Below are 17,244 nucleotides of genomic sequence, written 5' to 3' on the forward strand. Positions count from 1 at the left end.
TAGCATAGATATTCACGTATGCCTCCCTCATTAAGTTACTAGCGCCAGAGTGTTAGGAGCCCACAGTGCTGACAGCAGTGTTTTATACACTGTGAACTCTCAGTCGGTGCCATTGAAATTCTTCATGTAAGACAGCTGTAATATTCAGTCCTTAATCCACTGACCTTTAGTCACGTGTGTGTCTACAAGCTTCCTGATCGTGCTTCAGCAGCCCTCATAAAATTACCAAATTTCTTATAAGGTATTGTAATAGTGAGGCACTTTAAAAACATTAGACAGACTTACATGTCTACAATCTTTATATAGAATCATTTTTTACAAGTGCCAAAAGTCTTTGCTGCTGTTTTGAAATAATCAAATATAATACATGTGAGCTAAAATAAAGTCAGAGTCAAAGGTGATAGCATGCATGTTTATGCTATTAGTCATCTGGCTCATGCTGATGTCTGATATGAGAGTGGGGTGCAAGTGGCAGAAAGCAGGGCTCCCCCCGGGGGCGACCAGACATCCTGGGCAGCCCTGGCAGCCTTTTCATGGTTTCAGTGGTCAGATTGCACCTTGTTTGTTGCTGAAACTTAAGACGCTTCATGGAAATACAATACTTGAGCATTTTACAGTCTTTTACAAATTCATTCCATGAATTTCTCTGATCAAAAGAAGTAACATTTCTATAGGACTCCACTAAAATAATACTAATTTGGAAATTCTTATTGTATATTCTCCATAGCTTGAAGCTGTTTAACTCTATGTTTTCTATGAACTTTTTTTCTAGACTGCTTCCAGAATACAGTATTTGGTTCCATTTATTTAATTTTACTCAAAGTCTTAGTTTGAATTAGCGTAAATAAAGGTATTTTCTCTAGAAAGAAAAATCAAGCAGTGGCATAATTACTTTGGCACATAAAAACAGTTAAGAGGAATCACCATTTTAGGGGATTTTCATTTCTTTCTTTCTAATCCTAAATCAGTGAAGTTAGTTTATGCAAACACCTCCAGTGAGCAGCTTGGCTCTGGGTGGGAAGTAAGTCTTAAGTTTATTGATATTCTATAAACAATGGGTTTGTCTCTGTTAAATGTCACTAGAGCTTCTAATTATTTTTAGAAGTCACACGCTGTGACTGACAAGCCAGAGTAGAGACACTTAGAACAACGCCGCTTTCATGTCAACAGCTCTCCAGTTACCCCACGGTGATGAGCATTTCATTCGACTTTCTGGAGATTGGTTCAATTATAAATAAGTGGAGCTGTCAGTAAATCATAGGTTTCTATGTTGTTTTTATTGAAAAGTCAGTTAAAAAAAAGTGAATACAGAGCAGAGATGTTTACTTCTCAATAAGTTGATTTTTTACATTTAATTGTTCAAATACAGATTTCTGTCTTTTACTCCCATCCCAGCCCACCCAATAAGTTGATTTTTGAAAAAAAAAATTTTCCCCACTCACTCCAGGACATGCTTATTGACTTTAAAGAGGGAAAGGGAGGGAGAGAAACACTGATTGACTCTCAGAGTGTGCCCCAACTGGGGACCAAACCTGCAATCCAGGCATGTGCCCTGACCAGGTATCGAACCTTTAGCCTTTTGGTTATGGATGATGCTTCAACAAACTGAGCCACATCGGCCAAGGCTGAAAGTGTTAACTAATATATTTCTGTCTTTAGGGATTTGATTAAAGTGCCAGTGAAGCACCCGCACATTCAGAAAGAAGAAGCATGTTCTCACTTAGAGTATGCAGGCTACTATTTCATTAGATTACAGTTGCCAGGGTAAACAGTTCTTGGTGAAGAAAGGTTTCCCCACCATCCATGTCGCTGAGGCTGCTCTGAGGTGACCTCTTTCACCCAGAGCTTCTAAATTACTAGAAGAAAGGGGGGCTAAATATATCTGCCATGCTTCTCCTTTCCCTCCTTTATTCAAATTGTAACTAAAATCAACTCTTCACCAACTTCATTTTATGTTTCATGTAGTGAAATGCTTAATAAATAGGCTGCCTGTCTTGATTTGGCTTTTTTTCCCTCCTCCAAGTGCTACGAACATGTAACTACCTTCATCTAGGGGGTATGTTTGGCAAATAAAAGGGCCTCAAAACTGATTGTTCAGGGACCCGTGATGACTCGTAGAGCATCAGCAGGTCTGGGTCGTCAAAGCTGTCTCTATTACTTGAGACAGTTGTCCGCTGAAAGACTTAGTTCCGGTTTATTCTTGTCTAGCAAGTGCTGAGACCCCACCTGGAAATTATTACTCTGCCTCCACTTCCAAAAAACATGAAAACTTTTAGAATCAGTTTACAAAAATGGGAACATTTATCTTGCTGGTCTTCTAATTCTTGATTTTTAAAAAAGAGGCAAAAAGTCCATCATAATACTGAAATTTAATCATCTGAAAATCTTTGACAGTATTATTTTAATTTATTTATTTTAATTGTTGTTCAAGTACAGTTTTCTGTCTTTTACTCCCATCCCAGCACCCCCCCTCCAGTGCTCCCCACCTCCCTCCCATTTCCACCCCCACCTTAGTTTTTGTCTATGTGTTCTTTATACTTGTTCCTGTGAATCCTTCCCCTTTTCCCCTGAAATTCCCTCCCTTCTCCCCTCTGGTCCCTGTCTGCCTGTTCTGTATTAAAGTGTCTTTGGTTATATTTTGCTTAATGTCTTTGTGAATACTGTCAAAGCAAAATTTGACAGTATTCACAAAGACATTAAGTACATTTTTCTGTTTTTAAGTAATTTTATCTGAAGAACAGGGGAAAATATTGAAAATATTGAAGCGCTATCTTCTTTCCCAAATACAGAAGGCTTTTCATGGGAATATGAGCAGAGCTGAAGTGATCATTTGAGAAAAGTTTAACTGGTAATCCCTCTAAAGTTAGTCTAGAGCATATATGTTCCTGATTTTGTTTTCAGATATCATTTGACCATTAAGTACCTTCAAGTAACTTGTTTTTAGTGGAAATTTTTGTCATACAGTGTTTCCAAAATTTCTCGTATTTAAAAATTATCTTATGGTCCTTTCAAGATGTCATCCAGGTTACACTGTCCCCGAGCCCGTGGGTAGTCTCACAGTGATGTGGAGGGGCACTCTTAGTGTCGCCACTTCCAGGAGTGGACACTGGCTGGGATAGTGCCCTGGAGTAAGTAAGCACCAGTAGTATCTTCCTTTTGCGGTGGAGCCCCCACTGCCATGAAGGGCAGTATTCATGCAGGGAGATGGAAATTGTGGAAGTCCCAGAGAAAACGCTCGTCAGATTGGCATGCAGTCTAATGAGGAGGCTTTCTGAAAGGTTCAGTGTCACTTTGACCATGTCCTCAAGAGCACGGATGCTGAACCAGTCCATGTTCCAAAAGGAGTGCTCAGTTCCATGGAGCACTGTGTCATTTCAAAACATTGAGCATCCTTTTGCCAAACTAGTGAATATTGAGGGCAAATTGAAAATTTGCATTTTCTAACACTTACTCTTTTGCCTAGATGATGGACCACCCAGACTACGCAACAAGTGAAGAAAACCCTGAGGCAGCCGGTGAGCAGATTCTCCCGCAGTAACAATATGTGGACCTGCCCTTCGTGTCGGCTGATTTTTTGCAGAGTGTTTGACATTTTAAATGGACTTATGAATTGACAATCTGAAAGGATCTCCAGTGACATACTTGCAAATACACATTTTTAAGAGCTGGTACTGACAATTATAAGTAATTAAAATGCATTTGCTTTTAACTATGTTAAAGTTGTGCCTTCACATTAAATAAAAGGATATGCTCTGTATAACTTTCAATATTATATACAGTATATTTTTTTAGAAAAAGTATTGATTCATCCCTGTATTTTTCTTACTGAAATCAACTTCTTTTCAACTCGAGTGATAAAGTATTTCTGTCCAAGTGAGTTTCTGAACAGATTTTACTGAAAAGAATTATGCAAATTTTATCTTCTATAGACATAAATATTTAAGATTATGCAAGAACAAAGTTCAATGATGAAATTTTGGACTTTTATCACTGCAAAGGTTAGAAAAATATAATTTGGGAATATATATAAGGGCATATTTTTATAGCATAAGTTTAAAAATGTTTTTTTTAAACTTAAGAACCTAAATTGCTTCAAATTGCTATGTATTATGTTAGAATATTTTTCCAGGTAGAGAGAAACATAATATATAGAACTAGTCATTAAAAGGACACAAAAACTGACATCCTCAGTTTTCAGTGGTCTGTTTTTTTTCTTAAAGGTATATCTTAAATTTCTGTATTAACATTCAGTTTCACTGTAGAATCTCTGATCTCTGAAGTTTGGTTCTGTTGCTCTTGCGGCTTGGTATTTAGTAGAAAATTATATACTGAGACATATCATTCATTGTTTGAGTGTAACACCCCTAACAGTCCTCTTGGCCACCATCTTGATTCCTACTCCTTTCTTTGAAGGAAACCACTGTTAACCTTTTAATATTTGGGTGGATAACGGAATACCAGTATACCAGGTGTGCTTCAGAGGAAAGCATTAGAGACCAAAGACAAGGGACTGGGCATTGGTGTCAATTAAATTATATTACCAGAGTGTGAGTAAATGGTCTTAGCGCAAGACACTGGTGTCTCAGTTTTCTCATCTGTAAAATGAGTGGGTTAGACAAACAGTTTCAATCTTCTCCATCTCACGGCACACAGAAACTAACTACTGAAATTCCGCAGCACACCAAAAAATATATTTGCTGCCGATCTGACAAAAAAATAGGTCTAGTTTTGATTCACTCACACTAGACAGCGATTTTGTGTTGGTTGTTGTCATTTTGTACTTTGACAATGTAAGGGAAAAGAGGTCAGTGCCCCTGACTAAATGGTCAGTATTGCATGTTTTTAAAATCCTGGCAGACCAGTGTACCTCTTGCAACATACTGGTTGGAAATCAATGGGTTAAACCAGTTAAATACTGGTACCTTCCAACTTGAAAAAAGTCTTTCTCATTCTTTGCTAAATCTCAGATGTGACCTTGAACATTCTCCTAAGAGTCAAAGGTCAAATTACCTTTTCATTTTCTTTTACTTTCTCTAAGAAATTTCCAAATGACAAGTAATTGCAAAAGCAGCAGATTTCTGTATTCTCTGTAAGTAATATTCAGGATATGTGAACAACTGTATGTTGTCATTCTAAGGCCAGTTCAAGTGATTAAAAGATAAAGGTATTTATTGCCTTTTAAAATGGATCAGAGCTTTGGTATTTAAACTAAATTTACCATTTGAGGGAGTTAGACGCTTTTCTTTAATGGTTAACTTGCTAAGTAAATTGTAGATAGAGAAGCTCCCCCCCCACACACAGCCCTCTTTCCACTTAGCACACCGTGGATCAGTTGGTAAGTGACAAGTAAGTATTTGACAAGTGAAGGTTAATCTTAATTTTGTCTCCTGAATATCAAGTTTGAATTTTTTCCCAAAGAATCTAATTTATTTGGCAGACTCTGATAGAACAGATTAAGTGCCATTTTAAAGATCCAACTATATTTTCATTTATAAGATCAATAAAATGTTTGCCAAAAGATAGCCTTTTTAGTAAAATGATCTGCATTCCCATCCTAGCTTTTCGATACTTAAAAGCCTCAATGACAGTTTATGAAGAATGTTAAAGAAAATTTTACAAATAGAAACCTGAAATTTTGATTCTCTACTTTATCCAACCATTAGTTACCAAGGAGGTAAAACCTCGTTCTAGTTTACTATTAAAATCTTATTGATTGGATGCAAATAAACAATGAAATTACTTAAGTTTCTCCATCCTCAGTGTCAATTTTACATTGTACTTAAATAATTCTTCTACCAACCCAGCTGAAAATGCTTAGAGAAATTACAGTGAAGTACTGTAAAAAGAAATGTTTTATTTGGGAATCAAAGGAAAGGAAAGGGGAGATGGAAATTTGGCTTTAAAAGGCTGTATCATTTCTTCCTCTCCTGCTTGCCCACCACCAGTAACTTTAAGGAGAAGAGAAGTTGTTTTATTCCTAAATATGTCTTAAAAACATATTTAAAAACAAAAATAAGATGTATTATTACTTACTGAAAAATGACTACTTAGAAATTCTCTGAACATTTTTGTATCTTATGAGAGAGGAATCACTAAAGATCTCAAATTGCAATGTAGACAGTATTTTTATTTCAGTTTAGTTCAGCAAAGCTAAGAGGTTTGTAAGGAAATACCTTGCTCTCCTAATACATTTTCTTCTAGCTTGTATTTCTTTTTTAGATTAGCAACACCTTATTAGTAGAATCCATGATTTATTTCTCTCTTGAAGAAAATTTTAACCCATCCACTGTTGGCTTTCATGAAATTTTAGTGTCCATAGAGATTTTGGTGAAATGGTACATTTTATAGTAAAAATAAATGAGCTTTCTAGTTTTTTTTTGTTCTTTCAATGTTCTTAGATATAAGCAAAAATTATGTTTATAGTAGACTAAAAAATGTTTCAACTAATTTATTTAAGCTTTGTCTCTGAAATTTTAGGCTGATCTCAACCAATGAGATTCAAAAACAAAGATTGCATTTCAGAATGGTGCGATGTACTAGTTTGAAAGGCTGCGTATTTTCCCATTAACAAGGAAAAGAACTGAATTTATTCAAGGTGATGACAAATAAATACTACAGTTTAAAATTTTTATTTTCAGTGATCTATTTATCACTAGAGTATAATTCCAAACAGGTTGGGATGAGTGACACAAATAAAATTAAAATACTGATTATAAATCACATTATGTTTCCTGAAAGAAAAATATTTTGTAAATTCAGGAGCTCTGAATCGAATTACTCAGCCTTTTGGAATTTGAAGTAAATTGCGTAGTACCCATGGTTTGGATTACTGAGCTTTCAGAGTGGACGAAATATCCGACAGTAATGCACAGGCCATATTGTGTTGGAGACCATGTTTGTGAACTTGCCTGTTTGAAGTTTCTGTACTTAAGGGCAGCTTTTGTATTTACAAAAATGATCATTGGGGAAAAAATAATTTCTTAAATTAAAATTTTAGAATAGTCTTGTATTAATGGCAGTTAAGGGGCAACAAAAAATATCAAATACTTAATGTAATCAAGTACTTCTTTAATTATGCATGAAAACTTGTAAACAACATTGCTTTGGAATATGGATTTTTAAAATAAATATCCAAAGTTTATATGGTTGGTTTACAGGATTTCCTAGTAGAAAAAGTCCATTTAAATTTGGTGGTTTATACCTTCTGTTGTATTTTGTTTAAATGAGAACCTTTTTAAAAATACATGATTGAATTTTTACTTCTTAGATAATTGATTTGAGTGTGGAGTTCTTTCTTTAACTCTTTGATATGTAAGTTAGTATAAATTAATACTTTATAATATTATTAGGCTTTTTTTATGGAACATGATTTAAAATTTAAAAAATTTTGGAGTATAAATCTAGCAGTGCTTTAAAGCTCTTCAATATGTGCCAACGTTGACAAGAAAAAAGTTTTTTAATGTATTAAATTCATTATGGTATGCAATAAATTCTATTTTGAAATAAAATTTGAACTTGTTTATTTTAAATGGTGAAAATAATTGAAAATTAACTAAAAATACACTAGGTCATTGTGTTCACATAAGGTACAAATGGTAATAATTGCTTACAAAATTGTATGGTTATTTAAGTCTAGCAAATTATCCCTAAAACCTAGATTCCATAAGTGTCATTTCCTGGAAATGTATGTTTATACACAATAGCCCTTAATAAATATTTACTGAATTAATGTATAGACAGTTTTACTGAGAAATGAGCAGACCTCTTACAATGAACATTCCTGGCATTTTTAACTTTGCCGTGTTGTTCCTACAAATTGCTATGATCGTACTGCCATCGTACTTCTTTTTAATTCAGATGTGGTTGCCCCAGATAGGTTTCCATAGTGTGTTTGTCTTGCCCTCATGTTAAGGAAGTCCTCTTGCCCCGATGCCTGCTGCGGAGGAAGCTCGTTTCATCCGACAGGCCTGTATATCTAGGAAGATGCATAAGGAACTGGGAAGAGGGGCTGTCTGTAGGAAAAGAGGGTGGGATGGTGGCTATGGCACAGAGGTAAGAAGGAAACATTTTTCACTGTATACTCTTGTACTGTTTGCATTTTCCATCATATGCTTCTATTACGATTCAAAATACAAATTATAAAAAGCTATTGAATTTTTTTCCTCATAACAGGTAAACATACTGACAGATGGTTAAGTAGTAAATCATTTGTATCATTTTTCCTTACAATCTCCTGGAGTGGTATGGTTGAGGAAAGTGTGGAGAGTCTCGTCACTCTACATGCAAATATTCGCTCGAACATCATTTTTACTGTGTTACCCATTCATGCCCTCCGTGGTGACTGGTATCCTCCAGGCCACCTACCTCGTTTTATTCTTTACAGAGAACAAGCCTCCAGTTTTCTGCCAGAGTCAAGGAGGGGCAGTTTGCCCAGCTCCATGAAGTACCAGAGGAATCTTTGGCTCTGCATGAATGATAGAATTAGAAAATAACTATTTTAGGGTGATCCAAGATGGTGGCAGAGTTAGAAGCTACACTAACCTCTCAGGACCAAAACTGGAATTACAACTAAATTTAGAAAAATCCTAAATAACCAATTGAACACTATCGAGAAGCCTTATACAAGAACAGGTGGAAGAAAGCGCATCACCACAAGGAGGCTGGTAGGAAGTGCAGAGGAACAAGGGGGCTGGCTGGCCTCCCACAGGCAGCATGTGAAGTCACGGAGGGATATTTCAGCAGCCAAGGGTGTTCCTACCGAGAAGTGTGGGGTCTAAGCCCCGAGCTGGGCTCTCCAGCCTAGAGCACCAGAACCAGGAAGGGATCTTAGATAACAGCCAGCTGTGAAAAGCAGCAGAGTTTCTGTCTGCCAGGGAGAAATGGCTTCAGTTGCAGAGAGCCTCTTTCAGGGCCAACACACAAGATTTCAGTTGCAGCCACTTACCCTGGGCTCTGATGGAGAAAGGACAGGCAGACTAGAGCCATGTGAGGAGAGTTGGGGATTGGTGGCTCTGGGAGGAGAGCTGAAGGGTCATCTGCCAGGATCCCTGTGCTGAATCATTCCCCATACTGCAGAGGTCATCTTCCTCAGGCAGAGCTCTCCCCTCCATGCACCACCGGCCTGGGGGGAGCAATAGCCCCACCTGCAGGAATCCTCACCCCACCCTGTGGAGCTTATGCCAGCTGTTGAGGAGTACTTCTGGAGGCACTTCAGTGATTAAGACTGAAAGAAAGTCGTGAAGCAGGTGGAGGGGGAGTATTGGATCTTTTGGAGCTTGGAGGATTTAGCTGACCCACCCCCAGGCCCAGTGCTGGTAACAGCTGGCCATGGTGCATACTTTCGTTCTTTCTATATACACACCCAGGCACAGCAGAAGGAGCCACAAGTTGTGGATCACTGACTGCTGCAAATGATAGGGGAAATTAAGAGTTAAAGATTTTGATTCATGCATGTGGAAAGCTGTTATTCTAGGAATTAGAAGGCATGATCTATGTGACAGGAGACAGACAAACAATTCAACCTTTGTGCCCCAAGGGATATGCAAGCAAAGGAGATGGTATCTGAACCATTGTGTTCCAGGGAGGGAATACAGATAATAAATTGTCGATCAACAGATAAAGAAGTGCTAGGAAAATCTTTGCCCAACTGAAACTCTTACCCAATTAACCCGCTTTTCCAAATCCCTTACATACCCTTTCTTTTTCTTATAAAAAGGTTGGCTTGAGATTAAATGTTAAGACAGTTTTTGAGGGTACATAGCTCACCATCTTCTCAGGTCACCAGAATCTAAATAAAGTGCCCAGAAAGATTGACTCCTTATCTCTACTTACTGGTTTGGGTAGTGACAGGCAAAACAAGTGCCAAATTTTCCAGTTTTACAAACAGTTGCCCAGTGCCAGTCACAGGCAATGTCTGACATAGACATGTGTCTGCATGACACATGCCCTATGTGTCATGTCACGTAGACACCAGTCATTGCAGATCTACATGACACACAGAAACAAACACAAAGAGGCAGTGAAAACAGGAAGACAAAGACACAGGCCCCACGTGAATGGACGAGAGAGTTCTCTAGAAGAGCTAGATAAAATAGAGGCAAGCAATTTATCAGATACAGAGTTTATGAGACTGAGATATAGAGTTTAGTTAGTATAAGAATGCTCAACAGCATGAAAAAAAAAACATAGAAACAATAAAAAAGGACCAGTTAGAAATAAAGAATACAATATGTGAAATAATACACTGGAAGAAATAAACAGTAGGTTAGATGAAGCAGAGGACTGAATCAGCAATTTGGAAGACAAGGTAGGATAAAACACCCAACCACAGCAGCAAAAAGAAAAAAAAATTAAAAACATGAGAGTGTAAGGGATGTTTGGGACAAAAAAAGTGTAACAATATCTGCATCGTGGAGATACCAGAAGGAGAAGAGGATGAGCAAAAAAATCGAGAACCTATTTGAAGAAGTAATGACTGCAAACTTCCCTAATCTGGTGAAGGAAAAACACACAAGTCTAGGAAGTGCAGAGTCCTAAACGAGATGGACCCAAAGACATCCCACACCAAGACAAATAATAAGTAAAATGGCAAAGCTTAAAGAGAAGGACAGAATCTTAAAAGCCACAAAAGAAAAACAGTTACATACAAGGAAGCTCCCATTAGATGATCATCTGATTTATCAACAGAAACATTTCAGGCCAGAAGGGTTTGACATGAAATAATTCACACCAAAAGCGGGATCTACAACTAAAGCTACTTTACCCAGCAAAGCTGTATTTCACAGTTAAAGGGCTTACTTTAAGAAGAAGGGGGGGGGGGGAACAAACAGAGGAAAATAGTTAAAAATAAAATGGCAACAAATATGTATCTATAAATAATCACTTTAAGTGTAAATAGCTTAAATGCTAAAAAAAAAAAAAGACATAGGGTAACTAAATGGATGAGAAAACAAGACCCATATATATGATGCTTCCAAGAGACCCACCTCAGAATGAAAGAAACACAAAGAGTAAAAAAAATGAACAACTATATGACAACAAACTGGACAACCTGGACAAAATGGATAAATTCCTAGAAACATATAGTCTTCCAAAACTAAATCAGGGTGAATCAGGGGATCTGAATAGACAGATTACATCTAGTGAAATTGAAGCAGTAATCAAAAAACTCTCAACAAACAAAAGCCTTGGACCAGAGAAGGCTTCCTAGGTGAATTTTACCAAACATTCTGAGAAGAATTCACACCTCTCCTCAAACTATTCCAAAAAATTCATCTTCCAAATATATCAGCTTCAGCTAAGAAAATAAAAAAAGGAAAGAACAGATAAAGTAAATGCATTAATATCTTGATAATTATTAAATATATGTGACAGGTATTTGTTTCTACTCTTGTATGTGTATGAAATTTTTCATTAATTATCTTTGAAAACTGTGTTTCATGATATTTCACAAGTGTGAAAAATTATGTGTGTTCAACTCATCATCTTTCATCTTTATCTCTCCTTATATTTTTACTCTTTTCTTCAGCTATATATTCGTAATCATTTAGTATTAAGGACCTATATTGTATTTAAATGGTATTCAAAGCACAGAGCTAATTAATAATTGTTGATTGCTTGGTTATTTTATGTTTACACGTTTTAGTTTCACTTAGAGTGTTATATACATTGTAATTGGTCTTATGATTTGCAGCATATTAGGTCAAGATTAGCTACCTGAATGTTACCCCTTTGAGAGATCTTCATGAAAGAAGGTGAAAAATCTCAAGAACAGTAAGGCAAGTATACACATATAAACATAAATACCTATAGTAACTTCATTTTAATGCCATTTACCTAAAGTACAAACTTTAGGACCTTCATTAGATAGCCTTATAATGTTAAATATCTTAATAAATTGCTATTAAATTAGGAAATATGTTAACCACATTAACATATAGTAAAAATAATAATGTCCAGTATTAGAAAATCAGATATTTTTTGATATTCCTTTTTTCTTTTTTTTTATCTTTTTAAAGAAAATCTTTTTTTAGCAATCCAGAGAGTAATTATCAAAGTAAACCCTTAAGTGTCAAACTATATAATCATTTTATTCCTTGGGTTTGCTCAAAAACATTGATGTGTCTGCGCAAATGAATACAAATTCACTAGAACAACTAATTAATAATTTTTTAATTTTTAAAAAAATATTATGTCTTTATTTTTAGAGAGGGGAAGGGAGAGAAAAGAGAGGAAGAGAAACACCAACGTGCGGTTGCCTCTTGTGTGCCCCCTACTGGGGACCTGGCCCTCAGCCCAGTCATGTGCTCTGACTGGGAATTGAACTGACAACCCTTTGATTCACAGGCCATCATTCAATCCACTGAGCCACACCAGCCAGGGCAATAATTTTTTAATTTTTAAAAAATATTTTATTTGTATATTTTTAGAAAGAAGGGAAGGGAAAAAGAAAGAGAGGGAGAGAAACATCAATGTGTGGGTACCTCTCACGCACCCCTTAGTGGGGACCTGGCCTGCAGTGTAGGCATGTGCCCTGACTGAGAATCAAACCAGTGACCCTTTGGTTCACAGACCTGTGCTCAATCCACTGAGCTACACCAGTCATGGCTAATGTTTAAGTTTTTAAAAATGGATTGACTTGGGAGAGAGACAGACAGACAGATAGACATCCATGTATTGTTCCACTTATTTATGCATTCATTGGCGTATTCCTGCATGTGCCCTGATGGGAGATAGAACCACAGCCTTGTCATATTGGGTAGATGCTTTAACCAACTCAGCTATACTGCCAGGGCTAATAATTTAAAAATTGTGAAAATTAAAATCTATAGTGGTCTCATGATCCCTAAATCCAAAATCATTTTATGTGTACAACCTGATTGTTCATCCTTCAGTTTTATGTGATTAAGCCTCTGCCTCAATAGAAATTTAGGGATTGGTTTTTTACATAAGCTCTATCAATTATTTAAAAATATATTTTATTGATTATGCTATTACAGTTGTCCCATTTCCCCCCTTCATTCCCCTCCACCCTGCACACCCTCTCCCACCCACATTCCCCCCTTTAGTTCATGTCCATGTGTCTTAAGTTCTTTAGCTTTTACATTTCCCATACTATTCTCCCCCTCCCCCTATCTATTTTCTGCCTGCCATCTGTGCTACTTATTCTCTGTACCTCCCCCCCCCACTCCCCTGTTGCTACCCCTCCATGTGTTCCCATTTCTGTGGTTCTATTCCTGTTCTAGTTGTTTGCTTAGTTTGTTTTTATTTTAGGTGTGGTTGTTAATAATTATAAGTTTGCTGGCATTTTACTGCACATGTTTTTATCTTCTTTTTCTTAGATAAGTCCCTTTAACATTTTATATAATAAGGGCTTGGTGATGATGAACTCCTTGAACTTAACCTTATCTGAGAAGTACTTTATGTGCCCTTCCATTCTAAATGAAAGCTTTGCTGGATAGAGCAATCTTGGATGTAGGTCCTTGTCTTTCATAACTTGGCATACTTCTTTCTAGCCCCTTCTTGACTGTAAGGTCTCTTTTGAGAAATGCGCTGACAGTCTGATGGGAATTCCTTTGTAGGTAACTGTCTCCTTATCTCTTGCTGCTTCTAGGATTCTCTCCTTCATTTTAATCTTGGCTAATGTAATTACAATGTGCCTTGGTGTGTTTCTTCTTGGGTCCAACTTCTTTGGGACTCTCTGATCTTCCTGGACTTCCTGGAAGTCTGTTTCCTTGGACAAATTGGGGAAGTTCTCCTTTTATTAGTTGTTCAAATAAGTTTTCCACTTGTTGCTCTTCCTTTTCCCCTTCTAGTACACCTATAATTCAAATGTTGGAACATTTAAATATGTCCTGTAGGTTCCTAAACCCCTCCTCATTTTTTCTGAATTCTTGTTTTTTCATTCTGTTCTGGTTGAATGTTTCTTACTTCCTTCTGGTCCACTCCCCTAATTTGAGTCCCAGTTTCCTTCCCATCATATTGGTTCCCTGTGCATTTCCCTTCATTTAGCTCTATCAATTTTTTACCCCTGCTTTCTCAGGAAGCAGTTGAACCAAATGATTTAGAAATAGCCACACCACCAAAAGTAATTTCAGGAAATCATCATTGTTTATCATAGCTTGACGCATTTTGTCTTAGACTCTATTAAACTCTGTCCAGCCAAAGTAACACATTCATTATACACACTCACACATGCCTCAAAGAAGGTCATGTAGTCCCAGGAATAACATTCTTCATCAACACAATGTCTTTGCTATATTCAAAGGAAAATTTCTCTCTATGGTTACTGGCAATTTGTAACATTTTGCCTAAGTCTAGCCATGTAGGGTAGAGTTTGACAACTATAGGAAGAAAAAATTTTTCCCTTTAAAAATAAAGTAAGGCCAAATAGAAAGATTTTAAAAATGTTTATTACTTGTATATTGTGTAACTAATTAGCATATTCACATACAATAAAATGAAAGAAGGCTGATTATTCTAGAACTATTATTCTAGAATGATTATTCTAGAGCTATTTCTTGAATACTTAGGACATGCCAGACACAGTACTAAGCCTGGGGTTAGAGATTAACACTTGAAATATTCTACGTATTTTGGGTTGCTATTTCATAAACTTTCTTCTTGCAAACCAGGTTAATTCTTCTGAAAGAATGCCTTAGAAAGAAAATCCATTAATCTTCTATCCAAAGTACAGCAAAATTTGTTGGAACTGGTTTAATCACTTTCTGCTTACATAAACAAATGATTTGCCGAATATTTATGAATGTCTAATTTTAAGTGGCAGGGAAAATGATATTAAATAAACATCTCATAAATTGGCCCTTTTTCATTATTCTGATGCCCTAATTGATGTTAATTGTTTTAAATGTCCCCAACAATCTAAGTTGTTCCTCCGGTTCTGAGATGCAATGCTCTTTTGTGTCTCCCAGGGACTCACACTGGTGGCAAATCCATTTTGGGTGAAGTCAGAGCATGATTAATGTGGAAATGGTCACATAAGCCAAGTATTTGACCTGATGAAGTAAACAGAGTCTTAATTAGCTGATTAAACAGTCTGAGGGAAATCTTTTATGAAAGAATGAATCAAGTGTAATCCGTTCTTTATTACTAGTAACAGATGGTTCAGTCATGTTTTACTGTCACTAGAGGTAATTAGGGTTAAAGGCATAAACTCTGAATTAGTTTGTCTTAGTTGAAACTCTGGCTTCTGCCTTGTGCCTCTGTTTTCTCCTCTGTACCATAGGGATGATGATAATAATATTTAGCTCATAGAATTGAGAGGACTTAATAAGTTAACACATGTTAGATTAGTAGAATAATACCTGGCAAATGGAAATTATTGAATAAATAGATAGCTATTCAATTTAAGGAAGTAATAACTCAGATGTTTTCAAATCGTTTCACTATGGAATCTGCTTTTACATATCTGAATTAGTGGGTCCTCTTTGTGTGGATGTCAAGTTTTGTAAAACATGTTTTAAATAATTGTGGGAAGTCCTCAAACCTGGCTGGTGTCAGAGATAGTAATCATTCATAAATTGTACTAGTTATTATTCACTTCAGATATAAATGACAATAAACGGCATTCTAAAATTTTATTTTCTAGTTTAAAAATTAAGCCTCTTTATTATTATACACTCTAAAACCTCAGAGACTATAGTAATTTTTTAAATGGTTGCTTTAGAATTGCCATATTCCTACCACAGCTGTTTATGAATTTAAATAAAAAAAATGTGCTTGTGAAAGTTTCTAATTGTTTATGCAACACCATGTATTGTTTACAAATTTAAATTACAAAAACAACGAAGAAATTGTGGGGCTCATCACTGACATCTTTTGCATTGAATGAGGTTTTTTTTTTAAGTCCATTTCTCCTCTCTACTGCTTTATAATTCTATTATAAAAATTCTATTTTCATGATTCTTATTTTTCTAATGTTGTGAAACTTGAAGTATAAAACCTTATGACTATTTCTACCTTCTTCTAAAACAGCAAAATGATTGTGGAAAGATGGCCCTCAAACACTTTTATTTGCATACTACCTGCAATAATTTTGAAAAACCACACTGGACGAATGGATGTTACTAGACTTGTGGTGAACATTTCACAATATATACATATACTGAATCACTGTGTTGTGCACCTGAAACTAACAAAATATGTCAACTATGTCTCAATAAAGAATCAATGTAAACAACTATTACGTAACTCATACCTTTTCATATTTTTAAATATTAGCAATAAATGTAATTACCAGAATATTGAAAGTTTAGAAATTTTAAAATATAAATTTGATTACTTGTAATTTACACTTTATCTTAGCCAAAAGGCTGAGAAGCGATGATTACTCAGAATTTAAATATTATAATGGTTTCATACCCATTGTCATTTACTTAAGAATGTTAAAAAAACTTTTTCAAAAATAGAAGATTTTACATCATTTTTTACCTTAACTTGTGTTTTTAGTCTACTTTCTTTGTTTTTATTATTATTAGACTTTATTTTTAGAACTGTTTCACATTTACAAAAAAATTGAGCAAAATGTGTAGAAAGTTCCATAAACTCTCCTCACATCTCCCCAGTTTTCTCTATTTTTAACATCTTGCATTTATGTGGTACATTTGTCATGATTAATGAGCCAAGAGTGATACATTACTATTAATTAAAGTTTATAATTTACATTAGGATGTATTCTTTGTGCTGTACACTCTATGGGTTTTGACAAATGTATAATGACATGTGTCCACATTACAGCATCATATGTAATAGTTTCACTGCCTTAAAAATACCCTGTGCTCCACTTAGTCATCATTCTCCCACTCCTCCTAAACCCCTGGCTACCACTGATCTTTTTAACGTTGCCATAGTTTTGCCTTTTCCAAAAAGTCATACACTTGGAATCAACAGTATGTAGCCTTTCAGATTGGCTTCTTTATTTAGTGATATTAATTTAAGGCTCTTCCATGTCTTTTCCTGGCATGATAGATTCAGTCTTTTTATCACGAGGTAATATTCTATTGTGTGGATGTACCACAGTTTGTTTATCTATTTATTTATTGAAGGACATCTTGGTTGCTTCGAAGTTTTGGCAATCATGCATAAGGCTGCTACTAATATACATGTGCAGGTTTTTATGTAGACATAAGATTTCAACTCATTTGGGTAAAAACCAAGAAGCTGGATTATATTAAAAGAACATTTTTAGTTTTGTAAGAAACTGTCATACTACATTTCAAAGTGTAT

At 35.8% G+C, this 17,244-nt stretch overlaps 1 protein-coding gene across 2 annotated transcripts in view; it reads left to right on the forward strand.

Moving 5' to 3' along the window:
- Nucleotides 1-4,184, forward strand: part of SPPL2A (signal peptide peptidase like 2A) — a 47,963-nt gene extending 43,779 nt beyond the window's left edge. For both annotated transcript variants that reach the window (XM_053670068.1, XM_037156453.2), the window contains one exon: nucleotides 3,464-4,184. In XM_053670068.1, the coding sequence (XP_053526043.1) occupies nucleotides 3,464-3,538 (75 nt within the window). In that variant the 3' untranslated portion in view covers nucleotides 3,539-4,184. The remainder of the gene's footprint in view (nucleotides 1-3,463) is intronic.
- The last annotated feature ends 13,060 nt before the right edge of the window (nucleotides 4,185-17,244 follow it).

This window comes from Artibeus jamaicensis, unplaced genomic scaffold, assembly GCF_021234435.1.
Source record: "Artibeus jamaicensis isolate MK-2021 breed Jamaican fruit bat unplaced genomic scaffold, CSHL_Jam_final contig_548, whole genome shotgun sequence".
NCBI classification, from domain to species: domain Eukaryota; kingdom Metazoa; phylum Chordata; class Mammalia; order Chiroptera; family Phyllostomidae; genus Artibeus; species Artibeus jamaicensis.